A 25,521-nucleotide genomic window follows, 5' to 3' on the forward strand; every position below is an offset into this window, starting at 1 on the left:
TTGGCTTCCCAGCAAACTCTTTTACTCTGGTCCATGACTGTTTGCTGAGCTATTAAGCTGCTGTGGCCATGTCTTAGGGTCACCACTGCTGGGACAAAAACACCACAAACTAAGGCAACTTGGGGAAGAATGGGTTTATTCAGCTTACACTTCCACTGCATTGTCCATCACAGAAGCAAGTCTGGGCAGGAACTCAAATAGGGCAGGGACCTGGAGGCAGGAGCTCATGCAGAGGTCATGGAGGGTGCTGCCCTCGGCTTGCTCCCCATGGCTTGCTCTGCTTCCTCATAAACCCCAGGACCAATAGTTCAGGGATGGCCCCATACCCACAATGGGCTGCCTGCCCCCAGTCAATCATCAGTTAAGAAAATGCTCTATATAGGCTTGCCCACTGGCCAATCTAGGGGAGTTTTCTCATCTGAGGGTCCCTCTTTCAAAGTGACTATAACTTGTGTCAAGTTGATATAAAACCTGCTAGCACACCAATTAAATATGTCTACTTTAAAACCCTATATCAGTGCTAGAGACCAGAGCTGGGTCCTCTGCAAGAACTCTGCAGCCCATGGAAAACTTCCTAATCATGGAGCATGTCTATGACCTCAGCACTGAGGAGGTTCAGGCAGCCAAAGCTGCAGCAGGGATAGTTACTAAAGAGACAGACAGTAGAGGGTTGAAACACTTTAATCACAGAAGAATAAACAATAGTATAAAATCATTAACAGCACAACCAGTGGCTGCTGTTCTCCGAATCTCAGCTCATCCTCTCCTCCCCTCCCCTCCCTGCGTACCATTGAATAAGCAGCAGGGCGTCAGTGGCTGTCCCTGACACTATCAGGTGGTAGGAAGGGGGCATGTGGCTACAGTGATCCTGGTATCTATCCAGAGTGTTCCATCAGGTGAAAATTACTTCCTCCTCCAAAAGAACAGTCTCCAAGTGCTGGAGCCGAGTGGCTGCACCACTGACTTCCATGGACCAGGAACTTAAGAGTCTCAAGAGCAATGGAAGGAGGACACAGCTGGTTGGGAGACAGCTTAACTCAAGATACAGCGAATGCTGGACTGGAGGTGATTCAGAAGTGACCAGACACTGACTAGTAATCCAGCCTTGTGCCCAACCTAGTGGATGACGCTCATCCACATGCATGATGCACATGTACAGACGCACAGACACACAGACAAAGAGCCAGTGATGTCACTGAAGGACCAGGGCATTAAATACAAAATGGCAGAGTTTCTTTAAAACACAAAAACATTTGTTTCTCAGATTCTCCTCAGTGCCTGGCAGTCCCTCTAGTCACAGGAGTGTATACGTGGGGAGGCCCCAAAGTGTAGGTTGCCAGCGGCTTTACAAGTCCCCTGCTCCTCAGCCAAGTGGCTGCCTCCCATGCGGCCGTTCATGCAGTTGGCACCGTTGCTGGAGCTGCTGCCAGAGAGGTTGTTCGTGTGTGTGGTCTCGTCTTCCTCTGAGCTGCTTTCTACATCACTGCGGTCATCCTTAGACACCTGAGTGGGACAGAACGAAGCGCGGCAAACATGATACTTTCCCAGAGTCTCAGAAGCCCAGGAGAGCCCACTCTCTTGTACTGTCTCTGGGTTCAGGTGACAGCTGTCACTGGCTTCCCCAGGCCACTGTAAAGTCAGGAATGGGCCGGCAGTGTGGAGCCTTCCCAATCCTACTGACCCGGTGGCTTTGCCCTTTGTTTTGTATTTCAAATGAGAGGTGTGGATTAGGGCAGCATTTCCAATGAGTCACCTGCATATGAGAGTGCTTCAAATTCTGTTTCTCTGTATTGGGCCATAAAAGTAAAGAAAACTCAGTGACGTGTTTGTGTGTGTGTGTGTGTGTGTGTGTGTGTGTGTGTGTGTGTGTGTGTGTGTGTGTGTGTGTGTGTGGTGTGACCCCTGTAACATACAAACAGTGACAGACGCATGTCATTTAAAGAGCATTCAGTAGGAAGGAACATGGCTCCTGCTGCTGCTGTTACAAAGGAAGGGCGGTTGGTTTAGATGGTGTGTGACTCTGCAGTTGACTGTAGCTGTTGACTCTCAACTCAGAGAAATGTCTAGGGAATTCCCAGAGGGCATGATGTCTCCAGAGTGACGTAAGGAGAGGTTCAAAGGCAAACCACATTACAGACTTAATTTGGGGACGGAATCTGGTAACCTCAGCTCCAGTCAACAACAGTCACGTAGGTTAGGTGAGCGAACACATTCTAAGACAGATGGGACAGGAAGTACAGCTGGAGGGAGAACCGTTCAGACAGGTGCTTCTCTCAACACTAGAAGCACAGATGCACTTACATGCAAAGGATGGAACTGTCCAGCTGCCACCAGGCAGAGAAAAGAGGAAGGAGGTGAGAAAAGAGCAGAGGGTACAGAGCCTGGGTCTAATCCCTCCTGGGTAGGTCACCTAGTCAGGAGAGAAACGCAGGGAGAAGAGAGATGTCCAGTAGCTGCAAGATGCCCAGGCACACATACAAGTTCTGAAACCAATTACAGCCATCAAGAACAATGACAAGAGAATAATAAACACCCAGGCTACACCCATTGTGCGTGTGGTCTGGAGAGACCATCCCACTTGGGACTCTGCACAACTGACAGCTTTCTGGCTTGATCCAGTGTGACTGCTTTAGAACTTGCAAATTTCAATTATGTTCTATGATTAAATGGCCCCTCTCGGGGATAGAACTAGCTAGACAGAATGCATGAGACCCTGGGCTCAGCTTTCAACACTGTCTTAAAAGACAGGGGTATCTTTGTGACTTTTGCACTTAAACATATAACACTTCAGTGTTTATTGAAGACTCTGGCTTCAACCAGTGAGTGAGGCAGATGTTTAGAGACCAATCCTGTGTAAAGCTGCCTTCGCTTAACTAGAGACTTTTACATCATTCCTAGACAGCCCAACCCCCTGGCTTTCCAGTTTGCATCTGCAGCTCCACATCAAAGGCCACCCTTTTGGTTTTTGTCAGGTATTCCAGGATGGCCTCAGACTTGTCAGGTAGCAAAGGACAACCTGCACTTGTGATTTTCCTGCTCCATCTCCCTAGCACAGGGGTAACAGGCATACACAGGCCACCGTGCTGGTTCTGTATCAAACTCAGCATTCCCTCGGCATTACATCATGGTGACCGAGCTGCACCCTAGCCTACTTGTGTAGCTGAGGCTCCCAGGCTGGGCAGAGGTCTGCAGAGTCAGACCCATGTTTCTGCATGGTCCAAAGAAAGAAGGATGCTTCATCCTTACCTTTCCCCGGACCAAGGCTTTAAAAGCAGTTCGTGCGATTAGGTAGGACCAGATGACATGCAGCATCTGTAGGATCAGGAGGAGGCCATTGAAGAGCCACCAGGAAGGAAAGGGCCCAATAATCTCCCAGCTCTCAAAGAGGGTTGTGTTCAGAATCCTAGAAGAAGGAGACAACAGTCAAACTGTAGAGTCAAGCGAGGCAGACGAGAAGAGACAACGGCCAGGACCCGGATCCTCTGTCCTCCTCCTGCACACTCTCTGTTGCAGTGACAGGGATAGTTCTTCCACAGGGAATGAAAGAGAAAAGGAAGGCACCTACGGTGTTTTTTACCTTCTGAGACAAGAAGAAGAGATGGAGTCTTAGGAAGTGATGGGGTATCTTACTATCAATCACTTCACACAGTCAGGATGGCAGCAGGCCTGTATCCTGGGAATGGTTTCGAGGCTCAGGTACAGAGGACAGTGGGTAACTGATTTGCTGATACGAAGCAAAAAATTCTAAGAGCATTGACTTTAGTCGAGGTCAAGAGTGTAGAAGGGACATGCATGCACATGTCTGTGCTGGTCAGGATGAGGAAGAGGGCAGAGGAGGGGTGCGGGCTCACTGGAGACACTGCATACAGCATCCGAGGTCCTGCAGAGTCCAGAGCACATGGGTCTCAGTGTTCGACTGGCAAGAGGAGACTGGAAAACCTAGGCTGGCAGAGGTACTGTCAATACCTACCACAGCTCACAGCCTTGAGACTTACCACAAAGGGAAGATCCCTAGACGAGTAACCATAAAAGCTGCACCAAAGATCACAAAGAGGGTGTTACAGAGCCGCTCCTGTCTGGCGTAATTAGCCAGCTTGGCAGCCTAGCCAAAGATAAAAATGAGTTGGGGACAAAGTCAGTCTTCACATGTCAAGAAAAGGAGAAAGGAATCCCGACCATCAGGATGGGCTCTTACTTCTAGCAAGGAGTCGGCGGAGTCATGCAGACACAAGATGATGGCTCCCACTCGCACCATGTTGTTGATGTAGGAGAAACTGATGAGCGTGACGGCGATCAAATGATGCATAAACATCATCAGGAAGTCCTGGGGAGGGAGGGAGGACAGCAAAGGACAGGCTATGCAAACCAACCAGCTGCTGTCCCCAGGGTCTTAACCTGTGCACCCCTCAGTGCCTAAGAGCAAGCACCTCAACTGTTTGTCAGCTCTAGCTCCACAGCACCCTCTTCTGGCCGCTGCGGGTCCTGAGCTCAACACAGGACACACACAACTGGAGTTAACCTTAACTGCCAGAGAACGGCTGATTAGCTGCAATTCATCAGCTTGGTTGCTGTCTTGTTTTTCGAGACAGGGTTCTCTGTATGGCTCTGGCTGTCCTGGAATCCACTCTGCAGGTGGCCTCGAGCTCAGAGATTCGCCTGTCTGGAGATTAAGGTGCTGTGCCTCTACCCACCAAGAATTCATCTTACTGCAAATAGTTACGGCTTTGAGGTTTAAGTCTGTCTTTCTTGGGTTCACAGGCCAAACTGACCCTGAGGCACTCTTCAACAGTTGTTACATGATTCGGTGTAGAAGTGAAGTGTCCACAGGCTCTTTGCCCACTGGTGGCACTATCTTGGGAGGCTGTGGAACTTTAGGGATGGCAGGGCCCAGCTGGAGGTAGATGAGAGGGGGCCGTCGTCTGAAGGCTACACTGGCTGGCTGAGGGCTCCTAGGGCACTTTCTCTGCCCCCTGTTTCAGTGATGTAGTTGGCTTCCACTACACCTATTACCATGAACTCAGCTACTCCTGCACCTTCCCTGCTGTGAGCCAAAATCAACTTTTCATCTTTAAATTGTTTCTGTCAAATATAGTTTTATAAAATATAAGTCATATGGAACTATCATTGTGGACAGTCAACTCACTTTTCTGAATCTTAAAGATTTATTTATATATTTCATGTATGTGAGTACACTGTAGCTGTCTTCAGACACACCAGAAGAGGGCATCAGATCCCATTACAGATGGTTGTGAGCCACCATGTGGTTGCTGGGAATTGAACTCAGGATCTCTGGAAGAGCAGTTGGTGCTCTTAACCTTTGAGCCATCTCTCCAGCCTGAATCTTTTTTTTTTTTTTTCTTTTCTTTTCTTTTTTTTGGAGCTGGGGACTGAACCCAGGGCCTTGGGCTTGCTAGGCAAGCGCTCTACCACTGAACTAAATCCCCAACCCCTCCAGCCTGAATCTTAATTTTCTAAAATTAGGCTTTCCCCGAACCAGGCCTTGGTGCCCCAAGTTCTGACTGACTCCCTGAGCTTTGGTGTAAAGCACCGCTAGAGCGAAGAAGGACGGAGCATGCATATTGGCCGCCTGGCTGCTCCGCCGCTGCCCTGACCACCTCACACATGCTCCACCATTACACATGCTCCACCATTAGCCACGTTAAGCTAATGACAGTGATGTCACACCCACTTTCTGTCAATGAGGGAGAGAGTGTCATGACGGTAGTGGCAGAACTGTTAGAAAGCAGCTGAGGGGTTGATGTCCTTACCTTTCTTTTAACATCTATAAACTGAGAGAACACAAGGGACCAGTAGAAGGCCAGCTGTGTGAGGTAGTAGTAATAGAGCTCTCTTGAGAGTGGCTGGAAGAGAAAGGAGCAGTTGGTCAGCGGATCCTTCCCAGTCCCTTTCTTCTTCACTGTTTCCCAAGACACCGAGACTGGATTGGTGTAAGACATCAGCCTTTTCCCTTTGCACCTCTGTAAACTCCTCTCCATTCTCATCTTTTAGAGATGAGGTAAGGCTAACACATCCCATACCACACCCTGACTACTGTGTCTGGAATTAGGGGCAGAGTGGCCTTAGGCCTTCTTTTCTTCCACAACTTTTCACTTCCCTGACACTTTCAAAGTATAGACTAATCAAGACGCCCCATGAGGATTCTAATAGCTCCCAATGTACAATGACTGAATCTGAGTCAGCAAGGACCTATTAGCACCAGAAAACTGCGTTTCCTCCCAGTACAGCAGGGCCATGCAGAAGTGGGACCTGAACAAAAAGCTCACTGGTGTTTCTGCTCTATGCCCTGGATATAGATGCCTTGAATCTGTGCCTCAAAGGACTGTCAGGGAACAGTGCTGGCGTTACCTGTCCTAGACTGATATGCACTGTCACCCAACTTACCTTACACAAATACAAAGTCTTGAAACGGCTGAGATCCTACCTGATATGGATAGTTGTACCAGCACTGTCGGGTATCCCAGAGCCAAGGCATCTAAGAAAAAAACAGAATCTAGGTTGGCCTCCAATCTCCAACATTGCTACGAGAGCTACCTAAGCTAGGGGTACAGAAAGAAGAGAGCTAGCTGTCGTGGTACACCAGCAGTCTCAGCTTGTGGGATACCTAGACAACAATGTCAAGTTTGAGGCCAGTTTGAACCACAAAGCAAGTTAGTGCCCTGCAAGAGTTACCTAGCAAGAGTTTGTCTCAGTAAACCAAGCCAAACCAAAAGCAGACCACCATCACGGTAGAGGAGGCAAAAAAGGAAAGAAAGCTCGGGCTCACCTTGACCTCACTGCAATCCCCCTGCCTCAGCCTCTCAAGTTCTGGATTTTGAGTTGGAGATTAGTCTAGGCTGCACAGTGAGTTCTGGACCAGCTTGGACTACATAGTGAGGCCTTATGTTAATAAACAAAGAGAAGCTGGTGTAGTGGTGCATGTAGGGGCAGAGGGACTGGCATGAACTCTAGGCCAGCCTGTGGTACAGAGGCACTAGGGACCCCAATTCAGGCCTTTGTGTTCTCATGGGCACTTTGCCAACTCAGTTATTATCTTCCTAACCCCATTCTTTAGCTAGTGAGTTTGTGCACATGCCTGGGTGCCCAAAAGCCGGATTAGAATCTTAAATTCCCTGGGGCTGGAGTTATACTCAGATCTTCTACATAGCACACTCTTAACCTGTGTGCCATCTCTCAATCCTAGCCCCAGAATTTTTAAAAGACATGTTTTTAAACTATGTCTGTGTATTTGTGTACACGAGTGCAGACACCTGCAGAGGCCAGAGCTCGTAGGCCCTGGAGGTGGAATCAGTTAGGAGCTGCCCTGCAGCTGGGAACTAGATTTTAGTCCTTTGCACGATCAGGATGCACTCTTCTTCATTTTACCACGTATGTCTATGGGTGCTCTGCCTGCACATCTGTCTGTGAGCCACCGTGTGGGTGCTGGGAATTGAACTCAGATTCTCTGGATGAGCAGCCAGTGCTCTGAACCGCTGAGTCCTCTCTCATTAGCAGCGATCATCTTAACACTGCCATCTTTCCAGCGGTCTCCACCCTATGTATTGTTCTTGTTTCTTTTCTTTTTTTGTAACAAGGTCTTACTATGTAGCCCAGGCTGGCCTGCTGGCTTTAGTCTTCTGAGTGCTGTGATTAAAGTGTGGGCTACCTCGCTTGGCCTCCTGATTATTAGTGTGTACTATGGCACTCACAGGTCAGAGGCCTACTCTATGTCATTTGTTCTCTCCTTCCATCTCCTCTGAGACAGAGTTTCTCTGTGTAGCCCTGGCTAGCCTCAAACTCAGAGATCCACCTACCTCTGCCTGCAAAATGCTTGGATTAAAGGCGTACATAACCAGGCTCAGCAAATGTTAATATTTTTTTTTTAAAAATGTTTAAATTGCTCACAATACTATCTTCATATCCTTTCAGTAGTCTAGAGGGTCTATAGTGATCCCTTTATATTGGTAATTCATATTTCCATCTGTAGTGTAACAATTTTTTTTTTTTCCCGGAGCTGGGGACCGAACCCAGGGCCTTGTGCTTGCTAGGCAAGTGCTCTACCACTGAGCTAAATCCCCAACCCCGTGTAACAATTTTTTTTTTTTAAAGATTTATTTATTTATTATATATAAGTACACTGTAGCTGTCTTCAGATACACCAGAAGAGGCATCAGATCTCTTTACAGATGGTTGTGAGCCACCATGTGGTTGCTGGGAATTGAACTCATGACCTCTGGAAGAGCAGTTGGGTGCTCTTAACCACTGAGCCATCTCTCCAGCCCCCCGTGTAACAATTTTTAAAAAATTTTCTTTTACCGGGGTTGGGGATTTGGCTCAGTGGTAGAGCGCTTACCTAGGAAGTGCAAGGTCCTGGGTTCGGTCCCCAGCCCCGAAAAAAAAAAAAAAAAAAAAAAAAAAAAAAAAAAAAAAAAAAAATTTCTTTTAAGACAAGGTCTCATTATGTAGCCCAGGATGCCCTCACACTCCTGGACCTTGTGTGTCAATGTGTCACTGGATCATGGGTAAGTGCCACTGAGCCTGGTGTGGTGGGCGACATCAATTTTAACTGAACCTTTTGGAGGACTGGCATTTGCCTATGGAGTTTTCATCATGAACTCTGCCCTTCTCCAACCCACAGTCCCAGGATCATATCCAGGCCCTCAGTGAGGGAGCCACACTTCAGTCTCTACTGTCCATTATTTCTTTTAATTTACTTTAGATTTACTTTGTTCTTCTTTTTCTACATTTTGTATCTTTAAATTTTCTTGTATGTGTACACACCTACATAAGTGTCTGCCATACACATGTGGGCACCTACAGAGCCTGGACGTTGGTGTTGGATCCCCTAAGCTAGAATTACAAGCAGTGCTGAGCCACATGACATGGGTGCTGGGAACCAAACTCAGTTCCTCTGGAAAAGCGGAAGTCGCTCTTAACCACTCAGTATCTCTCTGGCCCCTTTTGCTTTCTTTCTTTCTCTTTCTAATATTCTAGCTCCCACTTTTCTTTGTTGTTCCTTTTAAAAATTTATGTTTATTTTTGCAAGTTTTAAAAATTAAAATATACAGGGGCTAGAGAGATAGCTCAGTGGGTAAAAACACTGACTGCTCTTCCAGAGGACCAGGGTTCAATTCCCAGAACCCACGTGGCGGTTCACTATTGTCTGTAACTGCAAGATATAACACCCTCACACCCAATATACATGTAGGCAGAACACCAATGAACATAAAATAAAAATAAATTACTTTAAAAAATTAAAATAGGGCTGGAGAGATGGCTCAGTGGTTAAGAGCACTGACTGCTCTTCCAGAGGTCCTGAGTTCAATTCCCAGCAACCACATGGTGGCACACAACCATCTGTAATGGGATCCGATGCCCTCTTCTGGTGTGACTGAAGACAGCTACAGTGTACTTATATATAATAAATAAATAAATCTTTTAAAAAAATTAAAATATACAGCTAGGTATGGTGGTACACACCTTTAATCCCACCAATCAGGAGGCAGAGGCAGAAGGATCTCGGAATTTGAGGCCAGCCTGGTCTACACAGTAGACTGCAGGACAGGGCTGTTTAGAGACACCCTGTCCTAAAAATACAAATAAATAAATAAATAAATATTATAACTCCTGTCTCCCTCCAATGTCCCCTGCCTGGTGTCTTCTTAACTCATGGCCACATATATGTACATGTGGAAAGCTTACAGACTTTAAATTTCCTTTCTTTTCAAGTACAAGCATATGGAGGATGGAGAGGTGGCTCAGCAGTTAGAGGACTACTGTTCTTGCAGGACTCAAGTTCAATTCCTTGCACCCATATTACATAGCTCACAGTGCCTATACCTTCAGCTCTCGGGGGGAGGGAGACATTGGGAGCACTGTGGCTTTCATAGGTACACGCACACATGCCCATGTACAGACACACAGACATACAGTCACATAATTGAAAGGACCATGGGGATGGAGAGATGACTCAGTGGTTAAGAACACTGGCTGTTCTTCCATGGGACCCGGGATCAGTCACAAGCACTCACGTGGCAGGTCACAGCTGTCTGTAACTCCAGGATCTGACACCTTCACAAAGACACACAAAGAAGGCAAAACACCAATGCACACTGGGTGGTGGTGGTGGTGGCATACACCTTTGGTCCCAACACTTGGGAGGCAGATGACAGCAGATCTCTGTGAGTTTAAGACCAGTCTGGTTTACAGAGCAAGTTCCAAGATAGCCAAGGCTACACAGAGAAACACTTTCTCAAACAAAACAAACTGTTTTGTATAGATAGTCAATAAGAACATGGCTCCTCTGGCTTTGACTATGCAGTTGTCTGTGCCTCCCTTTAGATCTATCAAATTTTCATCTACCTTTGAAGACTCAATTATAACATTTAAAGGAAAACATGTACAAGGGTAAAAAAGTAATCAAAAATTCCAAGCAAGCATGGTAGTGTCTTGTCTACAATTCCAGCACTTGAGAGGCTAAGGCAGGAAGATTGCCGTGAAGTCAAGGAGAGCCTGGGCTTCACAGTCTAAGTCTGTCTTAGAGACAAACTCTGGGGAGATGAGAAGAGAGCTCAGTTGGTAATGTGCTTTCCAAGCACACATGAGGGCCTGAGTTAGGTTCCCCAGCTACCATATAAAACACCAGAGGATTTACAACTCCAGTACAGGGAAAGACAGGATTGCTGTGGGTCTACTGAGAAAGCCTGTCGCAAAAATTAAGGTGAGGCATGCGTGGTAGCCCACACTTTTTATCCCAGTGCTTTGGAGGGAGAAGCATGTGAATCACTTAGATCCAGGGCAACACAGAGACTGCCTCTCAGAATAAACCAAATGAGTGGTCAGCAACCTCATTTCCTCTTGTTAGAACAGTAATTTTCTCAGTGCTCTGTAAGTCATTACATACTAGTCTGACTTAATCACTGAGAGTATTTAGAGGAAACAGTGGGGTCTTGAACTTAGTGAAGTGAAACCCACGGTAGATGATGATGGTTGGTATGTAAACTGCACTGGGCATGGCAATAGAAAACCTAAGGGAAACACTGCCCTCTGCTGGAGTGGTGCCGCACACACCTGTCATCCCTGAGGCTGAGGCTGAGGCTGAGGCAGAGGCTCAAGGGCAGCCTTACCTCAGTGGAGGCACAAACAGCTGAAGACATTTTATATTCGCTTCAGGAACCCAGGCATCTCGACATGGCTAAAACCCAGTGAGAGGACAGAGAGTTCAGACTCACCGACCAGAGAAATCTGACTCCGTAGCAGAAGATACAAAAATAGAAAGTGAATCTCCACCTGGATGAGCAAAGAATAGAGGTTACTTAAATGTCTACTCCAAAGGGGGGAGACTCCAGCTAGGGAAAATGAAGACAGTATACTAGGACAACTGTCCTCCAGAAAGCCAGCATCAGCTTTGAGCCTTTGCTTAGAGTAGAGTCCCACAAGAATACACTCGCCTATTAGACCCTTCACAGTTCCCAGTTTTTAAATTGCATGGCAGTGACTAATAGCCATTTTGAGAGAATTAAATCTCTGATTTCAGGTACAGCATTCTTCAGCAAAGGAAAACTTCCCACAAAATTTAAATATAGATCGAGCTGGCACTATTATGTCACAGTGGGCAGGGTATACATGCCCACCTATCTAAATGGAACTCACTCCCAGGCTTTTTAAAAACAGATATATTGTATCATTAACTTTTAAATGCAGGAGTTGGTGCGCATGCACGTGTGTGTGTGTGTGTGTGTGTGTGTGTCTGAGGGCAGGTACCCAAGGAGACCAGAGGCTTCAGATCTCCTGGACTTGGAGTTACAGAGGGTTGTTAGGAGCTCCCTGATGTGGGGAAGGAAGGAAGCTTTCACCCTCTGTTAGTGTATTAAGCACACTTAACTACTGAGCCAACTCTCCAGGTCACTTTAAATAAAAAAGGGTAGGCAGACAGGGTTTCACTATGTAATCATGGCTGGCCTGGAATTTGGATATATAGACCAGGCTGGTCTTGAACTGGAGAGCCAATGCCAGCCTCCAAATGTTGGGGATTAAAGTTCCATCTACTTGCCAAGAAGGAACAGAAGGGAATCAACTTGCCTTAGTGGCAGGTACAAGCAGGGGAGTAAATACATGTGGGTGAGCAGGCTTCCAGGTTCGCCCTTTCTTACTGCTGCTCTTGGCTCACTGAGGAGCCCTGGCTGAGAAGCACTAGGACGTAAGCTCCACGTCCATTACCCCTGAGCATTAGAGTCAGACATTGTTATCCTAACAGTAAACTGATTTCCCAAAAGAGAACAGTTGTATCCCACCCTTCTCGTTCTCTGTCCCCACTGACACATACATGCTCTCACAGAACTTAGTGAGCGTTGGAGGCTTGTCCTGATTTCTCCGATGGCGAAACCAGCATTGGATTTTTCGAACATCCCAGTCCAGTTGCTTTGATAGGCCCTTCAGCCTTTTCTCATCAGGATACTGCACATGTATGGCCAGAGTTAGAACACGCCTTCTCCACAATTCCCCGGTAAAACCCTCTCTAGTTGAGCGGCAAAGGATGACAACCACAGTGGCTTCAAGTGCTTTCCCTGTTTTACCTCCAAATCATTTTAACAATGCCATTTAATTCTAATTAACTTAATTAAAACATCAGTTAGTTTAATAAAGTCAAACATTTGCCCAGTGTCAAACTCTGTATGTCTTGGGGACTCCCATACAGTTCGAATGGAATGGCAATTCTAAAGCAACTAAGCTTACTTAGCACTTTATACTTAGCACTATCATTTCTATTTCCATTTACCTCCTGCGCACAAGCGCACACACACAGACACACAAACACACACTCACACACAAAAACACAAACAGCTTGCAGAGATGGCTCATTGGTTAAGACACTTGTTGCTCTTGCAGAGGGACCAAGTTCAACGCCCAACACAACACGTGGAACTTCACAACCATCTGTAACTCAGGTTCCAGGAGATCTGAATGTCCTCTTCTGTCCCCCAATAGCACCAGACACACACATGGGGTACACTACACACACGCAGGCAAAACACATATGTGTTACAACAAAAACAAAGCAAAACCCAAAAAACGCAAAGGCCACTAGAACCACATGCATGTTGATTAAAAGCTGGAGCAAAAAAAAGACATGATGCGTGTTTAGGGACGAGGAATGGAGGTAGATGCTAAGAAGGATTAAAATTTAAAAGTGTTACATTTAAGGATTTATTTATTTATTTATTTATTTATTTATTTATTTTTTAAAGATTTATTTCATATATGTGAGTACACTGTAGCTGTCTTCAGACACCAGAAGAGGGCATCAGATCCCATTACTGATGGTTGTGAGCCACCATGTGGTTGCTGGGTTTGAACTCAGGACCTCTGGAAGAGCAGTCAGTGCTCTTAACCACTGAGCCATCTCTCCAGCCCCTATTTATTTATTTTATATGAGTACACTGTTGCTGTCTTCAGACACACCAGAAAAGGGCATCAGATCTCATTACAGATGGATGTGGTTGCTGGGATTTGAACTCAGGACCTCTGGAAGAGCAGTCAGTGCTCTCAACCACTGAGCCATCTCTCTAGTCCATGTTACAGTTTAGAGATTCTGGCTGAAAGGTATCCCAAGAGACTGACCTTCTTCTCTACAGAGAGACAGAAGAGACCACCTCGGTGTGAAGAGTCACCCCTTCCTATCCTTACTGCCTTAGGGTTTTATTACTATGAATAGACATCATGATGAAGGTGACTCTAATAAAGATAACATTTAATTGGGACTGTCTTACAGTGTCAGAGGTTCAGTCAGTTATCATCATCATGGTGGGAAGCAAGTCATCATGCAGGCAGACATGGTGCTGGAGGAGCCGGAAGTTCTTTATCTTGATCCAAAGACAGCCAGAAGGGGACTACACTGGGCAGAGCTTGAGCATATATATTACCTCAAAGCCCACCCACAGGGATATGCTTCTTCTAACAAAACCACACGCCATACCTCCTCTAATATGGTTACACCTCCAATAAGGCCACAACTCCTATTAGTGCCACTCCCCATAGGTCAAACATTCAAACACATAAATCTATGGGGGCCATACCTATTCAAGCAACCACAGTCCACTTCCTGAACCCCATAGGCCTATAGCTCTAACATAATGCAAAACGCACTTATTCCAACTCCAAAAGTCCCTATAGTCTATCGCAGTCTCAGCAATGTTTAAAAGTTCGAAATTCAAAGTATGTTCTGAGATTCACAATCTCTTTACTGTAATCCTCTATTAAAATCGAAATCAAAAACAGATCACATACATTCAATAACAGATCATGGCACAGGGCATACATTACTGTTCCAAAATGTAGGGAAGAGAGCACAGTGAGGAAAAACTGGACCAAAGCAAAACTGGAAACCAGCTGGGTAAACTAAACTCTGAACCTTCATGTCTGATGTCCAATTCCTTTTAGCTGTGTTGACTGCAACACAATTCTTCCTCCTGAGCTGGCTCCACTCTCTGTTAGCAGCTTTCCTCAGCAGGTGTCCCATGGCTCTGGCATCTGCAACATCTTGGGGTCTCCAAGGCAACTTCAACTTAACAGCTTCTCATTCCAACGTCTGGGATCCACACATGATCTTCTAGGCTCTGCAAAGGACTTGCTTGGGTCACTCATCCAGCTCTGCCCTCGGGAGCACTCCAGGATCTGGCAGTCTCCACTCCACTGTTGCTGCTGTTCTTGGTTATCATCCTTTGGTCCTGGCATCTCTGACAGACTGGGCTCTTCCGCTGCACTTTCATGACCCCTTCATGCCTTCAAAACCAGTCCACGTGGGTGACTCGCACTTATTATCAAGTCTGGTCACCAGCGACAAGGTCTACCTCTAGGACAGAGCTTTCTTTGTGCTCTCAGAAGACATTTCCCAGAAGATTTCACCCTAGTGAAGCTGATCTCTTCTTAATCATTGATAATTTTTTAGCTCCAGCTAACAAGTATCAGTTGTCCCAGTAGTCCCTTCCATTCTTGATTTCAAAGCCAGAGCCACATGGCTGAAGCTGCCAAGTTCTGCTTCTTGCAGGAGTTGGAACATGGCCCCCTTGTTCTATTACATCACCACCAGCTTTCTGTTTTCCAACTCCTTCACTGCCTGAGTTTGGCTGTTGTGGAGCTTGCTCTGTAGGCAGGCTTTGAACTAAGAGATCTGCATGCTTGTCTCCCGAGTGCTGGGATAAAAGGTGTGTAGCATCAGACCTGGACCTGAGCTTTTCTTTACTTGGATCTTGCTCTGTATTAGACTGACCTTGAACTCAGAGACCTGCTTACCTCTGGCTCCTGGGATTAAAGGTATTTACCACCTTGCCTAGACCTAACCGTTCCCTAATTCCTTACACAAGTTCTTTATAAATTCTAGATTGCAGTTCATTCCAGATATAGTCAAGTTGACAACCAAGAATCGCTGTTAACAGTCCATCCCGGGTTACTTTGATACTAGGTAGGACCTTGCCTAGGTCACCACTCCCCTAATTCCATTTAATATCCTTGAACACATTAGCCACATTCTACTTTCTGGTACCCCTTTAACCCTTGAATCATACTTTTTTTTTCTAAGCTTGCTATTACACTTGAACAAAACACTCTTCATAAGAGTGAACCACAGGACAGAGTCTACACTAGGCAGTTTTGAGATTTCCTTTGTCAATGCAATTAATCTAAATCTTTTCTCCTTAGCCTAGGAAGACTCTTCAGATGAGGACAAAAAGAAGCCACATTCACAAACATCACAAGAATGATCTCTAAGTAACATATTAGAACTCTTCTCCTCTGAAACCTCTTGAGCCAGGTCCCCAGAGTTCAAATCCCCTCAGCATCACTGTCTTCCATGCTTTTACTAGGATGGCCCATTAAGCCCCACTTAAAGCATTCATTCCACTGTTTTCCAAAGTGCCAAAATCCACATTCCTCCAGACAAAAGCGCTGTCAGGCCTATCACAGGAATAACCTGGTCCCTGGTACCAACTTCTGTCTAAGGGTTTTACTGATGTGAAGAGACACCCTGACCAAGGCAACTCTTATAAAGAAAAATGTTTACTTGGGGCTGGCTTACAGTTGCAGAGGCTCAGACCATTACCGTCATGGTGGGAAGCATGGCAGCATGTAGGCAGACACGGTGCTGGAGGCAGCCAGATACAAATTGCCCCAAAACCCATCTATGCAATGACATGCTTCTTTTAACAAGGTCACATGCCCATCTCCAGTAAGGCCACACCTCCTATTAGTGCTCCTCTCCTTTAACCAAGCATTAAACACATGAATCTATGGGGGGCCATACCTATTCAAACAACCACGCTTACCTTCCTTACATATGCTATTTCCCCATCTATGGAGCAGTCTTCCTGTGGTCTTTGTCCTGCTTACGTACCTTAGTGATAGATGTGAACACCTTCTCAAGGGTGTCATTGGATTCCACCTGGTAGACAGCACTGTCTTCAATGCCAATACGGAGTGCACAGGGTTTAGCAATAAATCTGTAACAGAGAAAACGCAAGGTCCAATTCTAAATATAGTTTGCTACTATGACAGAGGGGTCCTGATTAGTATAATAATATGAGAAAAAAGTGGAAACACAAGACTAGTAACAGAAACTTGTTATTTGGTTTCCTATTCTGCCACTGACTCACTTCCTGAGAAGACTATTTGAAAAGGTTAGATTTGGGGCTGGGTAGTGGTGGTGTACTCCAGAGGCAGAGGTAAGAGAATCTGTGAGTTTGAGGCCAGCCTGGTCTAGAATGACTTCCTGGATAGCTATGGCTATAAAACGACACCCTGTCTCAAAAAAGCAAAAACAAAACAAAACAATGATGGGGTGGGCCTGGTGTGGTGGGGTATGCCTTTAATCTCAGCACAGGCAGAGGGTGGCTGGATCTCTAAGTTCCAGGCCAGCCAGAGATACAAAGAGAAATACTGCCTCAAAAAAGTAACAACAGAAAAACAAAAACAAAACAAAAGAGTTGGATTTCCAGTGTGGTGGTGCAGTAGGTGGCACATGCCTTTAATTCTAGCACTAGGGAGCCAGTGAGATCTTTGTAAGACAGTGTTTCCCAGACACAAATAACAACGATAATAAAGACAACGAGTGTGAAATACTGTCACAAGTGAAGTGTTCATTTTCCTCCCATCAGAAGACCAAGCCAAGTGTGGTGGCACATACATATGGTCCCATGCTCGGGAGGGGGTGGGGGTGCTGAGGCAGAGAACTGAACATTAGCCCATAGTACAAAGAGAGACTCCCATCTCAATATCTCAATTTAGTCCCTGGGGAGTAAGGGTGATTTTTTTTTGATAATTTTTTTAAATTAAAGATTGTGTGTGTGTGTGTGTGTGTGTGTGTGTGTGTGTGTGTGTGTGTGTTTTGCCTACATGTTAGTGTACCATGTGCATGCAGTGCCTAAAAAGGCCAGAAGATGGATTAGAACCCCTGGACCAGTAAGTGCTGGGAATCAAACCTGGGTCTTCTGGAAGGGCAGCTAGTTCTCTTACCACTGAGCCAGCTCTTTTCTATTTTTTTTTTTTTTTTTTTTTTTTTTTTTTTTTTTTTTTTTTTTTTTTTTTTTTTTTTGGGGCTTGGGTCCGAACCCAGGACTTTGCGCTTCCTAGGCAAGCGTTCTACCACTGAGCCAAATCCCCAACCCCGAGCCAGCTCTTTTGTCCCCAGGTCATTTTGTTTTATTGCTGGGGATTGAATCATCCTCAAATGTTTTTTATGCAATATCTGGGGCCAGATGTTCTCTTCTTTTTTTAGACCTAGGTAATTTTATGTGTCTGGGTGTTTTGCCTGCATGCACGCATGTGTACCATGTGTGCTGAAGAGACAGAAGGCAGACTGCAGTTTCCTCTTCTCTTTGGTCTACATATGATGTGTGTGCATATGTGTGCAAGTGTGCCAGGGCACCCTTAGAGGTAAGAGACAACCTTATTCGAGACAGAGTCCCTTTGTTGTTTGCTGCTCTGGGAGCATATAGCTGGCCTGTGAGCTACTCCATCTCACTGCAGGAACAGAACAAGTGGGAAAGCAGAAGTGCTTGCCCTACCCAGCGCTAAGAGGATTCTGGAGAGTCAACAAAGGCCCTCAAGACCGTTATCTACCGAGCTGTCTCTCTGGCTCAGAACTAAGCCCCCAGTTCAGCATTAATTATCTTTGAGGGCTAAGAATAAGTAACTTTACTATTTTCTTTTACAAAGAAGCAGTTCTATCTTCTATGAAAACTTTAGACAAACAGTTACTTAGAGTACAGATTTAGCCACACCTATAGCCCACTTTCTCAGCATAGGTGGTAAATACTCATTTCCAAGCTGGTGCTGCTAGATTTTAACCTCCAGCTTATATTCAGAGTCCTTATAAACACAAATACTAGACAATATTTTTATTTAATAAGGGTCTGTGAACCAGGAAGCAGCACTCTTCCATGGCCTCTCCATCAACTCCTACCTCTGGATTCCTGCCTGAGTCCTGCCCTGACGTCCCACGGTTGGACTGTGAAGTGTTAAGTGGAAGCTGATATAAACTCTCTCCTCCCCAAACTGCTATCGGCGCTAGTGTTTTATCACAGCAACAGAAACTCTAACAATGATATTCATTGACTGTCAGGTAACTAACTGGTCTAGAGAAACCTGTTCTTGCTCTACTAGACCTCAGTTTGGATCTGGGGTTGAAAATCATTCAAAAGGACAATCAAGGCAGTCGTTTTTGAAGCCACACCATATCAGAGACCAAAAGGTTCCCTGGCATATCCTCTTAGCCACATAAGTTATGAAGATCCAAAAGCAGAAAACAGCCTTTGTGGTTCCTAAATTAGCCCCTTACCCAAGTCCCTTCTTCAACCCAGAGGCACAGTGAAATAAGTTCAGACCTGGAGTTAGATATTGTCACCCGAGACCTTAAGGAGGTCAAATGCCTACAGAACCAAGGAACATCAATCACTGGCTATTTCACTGTGTACTTAGCCAGATGTTTTGGACTCCCCTGGAACTGGGAGTTACAAGAGGCCGTGAGTCGTCCAGCATGGATGCTAGGAAACCCAGCTGGCTCCTCTGGGAGAGGTAAATGCTGAGCCATCTCTGTCTGCAGCCGTCTGCAGACACCAGAAGAGGGCACCAGATCCCATCACAGACGGTTGTGAGCCACCATGTGGCTGCTGGGAACTGAACTCAGGACTCGGAAGAGCAGTGGTTAAGTGCTCAGCTGTCTCCATCTGAACCAAGGTTTTATGGCTGTTGTTTTTGAGGCAGGGTCTCCTATGTGTCCCTGGCTGACCTAAAATTATGACACCAGGTTGGCCTCAAAACCAGAGACCCATCTGCTTTTGTCTCTGAGTGCTGGGATTAAAGTCCTTTGCCACAACCAGCTCAAAATGTTTAAAATTTTTTTAAACATTTATTTAGCGTGTGTGTGTGTGTGTGTTGGGAAGATATATATACTCCTGTGCTATGGCTCACGTGTGAGGGAGGGTGAGATGAAACTTGTGGGAATAAGATTTCATCATCATGTAAGTTCTAGAGATTGAGTTGAGGATGATAAACTGGGCAGCAAGTGCCCTTTCCCTCCAAGTCACTTCACAGGATTATTTTAAAGATGGAATGACACGATGTACAGCTAGTCTGGCACCTGATAGTAAACACTCATTAACAGTGGCTTTAATGACTTCAGGACAGAAGTAGTTCCATTGGTAATAGTGTGCCTATTAAATGTGAAGCCCGGGCTTGATCCTTAGTACTGCACACCTGTAACCCCAGCATGGGGACGGGAAGGCCGAGGAATCAGGGGTTCAGAGTTCATCCCTAGGTGTACAGGAGGACTGAGAGCAGTGGGCTTAGATGAGACTGCTGTGAGTGGTGGCCTGTGCCTGTGAAGCTCATGCCCATGCCCATGAAGACCCTGTGCCCCAGGCACATGTAGTACTGTCATTCCCACTACGAACAGTCTCAATCTGGGTTTTCACTGACACACTCAGCGAGGCGGAGCAAGAAGTCTACTTTACTCACAGGTAAAGCTGAGATCTTATCATTCTTCTTATCTGACCTTGGGATGGACTCGGGATCCTAGAGCTAACACAGTTCATTTCTTACCCTCATTAGTTCAGAGTTTCAGTGGAAAACCATGAAGCCAGCCTGGTCTACAAAACAAGTTCCAAAGCCAAACAGGGCTACCTAGGGAAACCCTGTTTTTGAGAAAGAGAGAAGGGAGGGGAGAGGACCCTGTGGCTGGGGAGATAGTGCACTCAGTAAAGTGTGTGCCTTGCACGTGTGCAGACTCTCTGATCTACAGTAAAGAAAAACAAACCAACAGCAGGCGTGGTGCTGCACCTGTAACCCCAGCACTGGGGAGGCAGAGACAGCAGGATCTCCAGGGCTTTCTGGACAGCCTACTGGCCTACCGGTCAGTTTCCGCGTCAGTGAGATCCTCTGCTGTGTGCTCTTCCAGAGGATCCAAGCTCATTTCCTAGCACCATACTGAGTGGGTGCAGACACCTGGGACCCCAGCTCCAGGGGCTCTGACACGCACAGTGCACTTATATACACTTTTTGTTTGTTTTTCCAGATATGGTTTCTCTGTTTTGCCCTGGCTGTCCCCAAATTCATTCTGTAGACTAGGCTGGCCCTGAACCCACAGAGATCCATCTGCCTCTGCCTCCAGAGTGCTGGGATTAAAGGCATGCACAACCATAGTCTGGTCAAAACAAACACTTTTTAAAAAGTGACTTTATTTTATTAGTATGTGGAAGTTTTCTCCTTTGACCATGTGAGTCCCAGAGATCAAACTGGGACAGACAGTGGGACTTGGAGGCAAGTACCTTTATCTAATGAGCCATCTTACTGACCCAGAATTTGTATCCTTCAGAAGGTCTATAAAGCCAAAACTGCCTTCATAGTACTTCCATGAGCTTGTAACAATTCTTTTCTCCCATCAGTTTACAATGAAACTACACAGCTACATGGCATATCCAACTGTGACAGAATGGATGCAGAGCTAACGTGAGAACAGACCTGCCAGACAGCAAGCAGACAAAGCTATCAAATTATTCTTCTTTTTAGTTTGGAAAAATTATTTTTACAAGATGTTATATTACCATGTAGCAAGCTCATTATTATTTTAACTATTAAATGTATGTTACATTTAAAAGTTTTTAATTTCTGTAGCAGTACACATCAGTAGACCTTATTCACGTAAGTAAAATCCCGTTTAAGACCCTGAATGACCTTTACTGTTGCTAAGGCAGGGTCGTGACGCCTATCTCAGGCTGGTAATTTGCTCCCAACTGTTGAAATTACTCCTTACAGCAGGCAGTGAGTAGTCTATGGGAGCTATTTCTTCTGTGTGGCTATCAGAGGTGGCCTCAGGGGACAGCCCACCTTGTTTAAGACAGAGTTTCTTCTGTTCACTATTGTATAAGCCAGGCTAGATGGCCTACCAGCTTCCGGTGACTCTCTGGCCTCCACCTCCCATCTCCTCTACCATGGGACATGCAGGGACACTGGGTCCGGCTTTTATTTAGATTCTGAGGATCTGAACTCAGGTTGTGCAGCCAGAACTTTTACCTGCTGAGCTATCTCCTTAGCCTGAAAAGTATTGTGGGTGAGGGGGTTGGTAAGGTGGTTGAGTCAGGATCTTGCCGTGTAGTTCTTGCTGGCACAGAATTCACAGCAATCCTCTTGTTGGTCTCTTGAGTACTAAGATTATAACGGTGAGCCACTGTGGGATGGATCGTAATGGCCCAGGGTTATGGAAGAAGTGTGGAGGAAGTTTTAACTCTGGATATCTTAAACGTGAGGACAGCAGGAATTGGCTACCTACCCGCTTACAACTTGGCACTATAAAACCAGCTCCCCCATCATCAACCCTAATAAAGAATTGATTACCCTGACACTTATCGGGCTTCACTCCTTGTCGATCTTATAAGGCTGTCCAGTGTTTTCCCCCACCTCTGCCCTGGCCAATGGTATACAGCCACACGGACCTTGCTGTAGAGACCCTGGCCCACCTCTCCACCCCAATAAACGGGCCAGTTCTCCAAAGCTGTTCCAGGTGTGTTTGCTGCCTGCATACTCAGGGCAGACTGAGATCCTATACTGCACCCACCCCAAGACCAGCTAAGCTTCCCTTCCTCCAGTCCAGCTTGGTGTACAATGGGCCTGGCTACCAGGAAGGAGAAGTGGGCATGGGGCAGCAGGCCACCATGCCTCGCCTGAAAGCTGTTCTTCTCACCAACTACTTCAAGATGGAAGTCTAGTGGATCAGCCTGAAGGTGAGGTATACCTGCACTGTGGGGATGACTACATTTTGCCCTTCCTCTATTAACACCTGAGCAGGTGAGTCAGTATAACCACCTACTACTTTGCTTCTTGACACTAACACTTCTATTACGTCTGTGATTGGTTCTATCATCAGTGCTGGATGTGAGCTATCTGGGAATATTTAAAGTCCAGACTGCTTCTTAATTGATGATTTGTTTTAAGCCATACAAATAGGCTAGTACACTGAGACACCTATCCTGGCTCTCAAGAATGCTCTATGGGGCTGGGAAACTTTGGGATCACTAGGTTAATTATGTTATCTATCAAACAGACAATAAGACAAGCATTTGTGAGTGATCGATCTGCTGATGCGTGCTGAATGTCAAATGGATACCACTATTCAGAAGGCAGCTACGCTTGGTGTAGTAATGGGGCAGCAAGAAGAAGGGTGTATATGAACTTGAGTGAAAAGAAGGTGAGAGTTAGATCTGCAAGGGTGAATGTGGTTGTATAACAAGAATAAAGGGTTGCAGTGGTAACACACCTTTAATCCCAGCACTCGAGAGGCAGGTAGATCTGTGAGTTCAAGGCCACACTGGTCTACAGAGCAAGGCCAGCCAAAACTACACAATGAAACCCTATCTCAAAACAACAAGAAGGGAAGGTACACTGAGGAGCCACAGACAGTTAACAATGGCTAAAGGAGGGGGGTGGCCTTCTCCAGAGGTAGAGCTAACATAAGTTGTTCATGCTCACAAGATAACAGAGCAGAACAAACAAAAGGCAGGAAAACACAAGGGGCAGCAATGGCTCAGTAGGGTAAGAGGGGAGAGGGTACCAGGCTAAGCCAGCTCACCAGTCCACAACCCTCCTTCCCTCTCAAGTTGCTTATCCCACCCTTACTTAGCTTCTTTCTTTCCTTCTTTTTTTTTTTTCAATTGATTTTTCAAGACATGGTTACCTCTGCCTACCTCTGCTTCCTAAGTGCTGGGATTAAAGGCGTGTGCCACCACTGCCTGGCCAAAAATAAGATAAAACCAAAAAAAAAAAAAAAAAAAAAAAAAAAAAAAAAAAAGCGTGCTAGGTGCTGGGATGTAAACCTGGTCTGGAGGAGCGGCTGGCGCTCTTACTGCTGAGTCATCCCTGCAGCCCCGCTTAACTTTCATGATTACACATCTCAGTGCATGTGCTTCATGGTGAAGCAGATTATGGAAAGGAAACAACAAAAAATTGTCTGTCTCAAAAAAGTCTTATCATACTTCATATTCTAGAAACAACTTTCACTGGACTCTGCGCCTGTATTCAGAACTAACGTGCACTTTTCCAGGTTTAACAGCCCTGCACCACAGGCCTCAGGCAGTCCACCAACAGTCTATGTGACAGAAAGCCTTGAGTTTTGATCCTCCTGCCTCCACCTCCCTAGTGCTGTGGTTATAGGTGTGCTGGCCTACCACACTGACTGCACCTTAACGTTGGCTTTGTGGCTGTCCCACCAAAGACTAAAGCCATGATTTTAGTGGGGGTGGTGGTTTTCTGTATGGTTTTTGATCAAACCTTTTTTGGAATGCTAGCAAATATTCTAAAGCCAGATCATTTACACTTTGTCCTTGAAGTATGTATCATAGTTAGCCTCTCTAGTAAACAGTTGCTGAAGAATGAACAGGTTTTGGACGAGGCATGGCAGCACACGGTTGTACTCATACCTATGCAGAACTGCCTCAGCTAGGGCTCACTGCTGCAAAGAGACACTGTGACCGTGGCAACTCTGATGAAGGAACACATTTCACTGAGGCTGACTTACAGTCAGAGGTTTAGTCCACTATAGTCATGGCAGGAAGCACGGTGGCATGTACACAGGACAGGCATACATAATGTGGGGAAGGCCTAGAGGTCCACATCTGGATCAGAAGGCAGTAGAAGGAAGACTGAGCCACTAGGCCTGGCTTGAGCTTCTGAGACCTCGGGTTGGGGATTTAGCTCAGTGGTAGAGCACTTGCCTAGCAAGCGCAAGGCCCTGGGTTCGGTCCCCAGCTCTGGAAAAAAAGGGGGAAAAAAAAAAAAAGCTTCTGAGACCTCAAAGCTCATCCCCCAACACCTACTCAACAAGGTCACATCTCCTAATAATGCCACTCCCTACAGGTGTTGGGGGGTAAGGGGGAGGGCTTTTTATTCAAACCGCCATAGAGACTGTGACAGGATGGTCACAAGTTCAAGACCCACCTGAACTACAGAATGAGATCAAAGCCAGCCTGTGCAATTTAGTAAGACCCATCTCAAAAAAAAAAAAAAAAAAAAAAAAAAAGAGTGGTGGTGGTGGTGAGGGGTGGAGAGCATAACTCAGTGGTAGAAAGCATGCCTAGAACCTATGAGACCCTAGGAGCAACATCTGACACTGACAGCCAAACAAGGCAAACCAAGAACAATGACCAATGACATACTCCTCTATCCATGAAGTGAAATGGACTACAACAGCAAGTTCTGGGCCGGCTCAGTCTATGCAATGAGACCCCGCTCAGGTGAATGGGTGAACAAATGAATGAATAAACTCCATCATAAAAATCCCTGTTAGATGGTGCAGTTCCACCTTTAAAGACAAAGCACTTCCTGGGTCAACTTTGTGCATTATCAAAGCAGGATGTCACTGACTACTGAGGAATCAGAAATGAAGTTAACCAAAATTCTATTCTGTGTGTGTGTGCTTTGCCTGCAAGTGTATGCCTAGTGCTTGAGGGAGTGACAAGTATGTCAGGTCCCTGGAAATGCAGTCAGGGACGGACTGCTGAGTCACCACGTGAATGCTGGGAACTGAACCTCCCCAAGAACAACAAGTGCTCTTAACTGATGAGAGCTCTCCAGCCCCAAGTTAACCAACTTTAATCTATGATCAGACATTTCCCTAAAAAGACAACAACCACAACCGTCTGATTTAATGGGAGACACTCTGTGCCTGTGATGGAGACTTCTAAGACAGATGCCACCCACAAGCTAAAATCTACAAGAAACATCCTCTTTAATTCCTCCCCCCCACCTCTAGTGTTGGTTTATTCTGGACACAGACTCTATAGCCTAGGCCAGCCTCAAATTTGTGATCTTGCTTTAGTCTTATGAGTACTGGGATTACAGGCTTGTGTTCCACACTTAATTAGAAATCCCGGGTTTACAAGAGAACACAGAATGTGATTATTCTCTCTGTGCAGCTTTCTGTGCATATATGATACTTGGCAAACTTGTTTACAGATCATTAACTACTGAGCAGATTTAGACAAA

At 45.9% G+C, this 25,521-nt stretch overlaps 1 protein-coding gene across 3 annotated transcripts in view; it reads right to left on the reverse strand.

The window, feature by feature from the left end:
* Positions 1-119: 119 nt before the first annotated feature.
* The window catches only part of Cers5 (ceramide synthase 5), a 38,577-nt gene continuing 13,175 nt past the window's right edge, over positions 120-25,521 (reverse strand). Inside the window, exons 2-10 of one of the 3 annotated variants that reach the window (XM_032886480.1) lie at positions 16,385-16,490; positions 12,323-12,453; positions 11,229-11,286; positions 6,443-6,493; positions 5,769-5,861; positions 4,196-4,324; positions 3,996-4,102; positions 3,247-3,403; positions 120-1,503 (exon numbers count right to left, since the gene is read on the reverse strand). In XM_032886480.1, the coding sequence (XP_032742371.1) occupies positions 1,291-1,503; positions 3,247-3,403; positions 3,996-4,102; positions 4,196-4,324; positions 5,769-5,861; positions 6,443-6,493; positions 11,229-11,286; positions 12,323-12,453; positions 16,385-16,490 (1,045 nt within the window). In that variant the 3' untranslated portion in view covers positions 120-1,290. The remainder of the gene's footprint in view (positions 1,504-3,246; positions 3,404-3,995; positions 4,103-4,195; positions 4,325-5,768; positions 5,862-6,442; positions 6,494-11,228; positions 11,287-12,322; positions 12,454-16,384; positions 16,491-25,521) is intronic. The other 2 variants (XM_032886495.1, XM_032886488.1) reach the window with 2 other exon arrangements.

The sequence above is a fragment of the Rattus rattus genome, chromosome 1 (genome assembly GCF_011064425.1).
Source record: "Rattus rattus isolate New Zealand chromosome 1, Rrattus_CSIRO_v1, whole genome shotgun sequence".
In the NCBI taxonomy this organism is placed as follows: domain Eukaryota; kingdom Metazoa; phylum Chordata; class Mammalia; order Rodentia; family Muridae; genus Rattus; species Rattus rattus.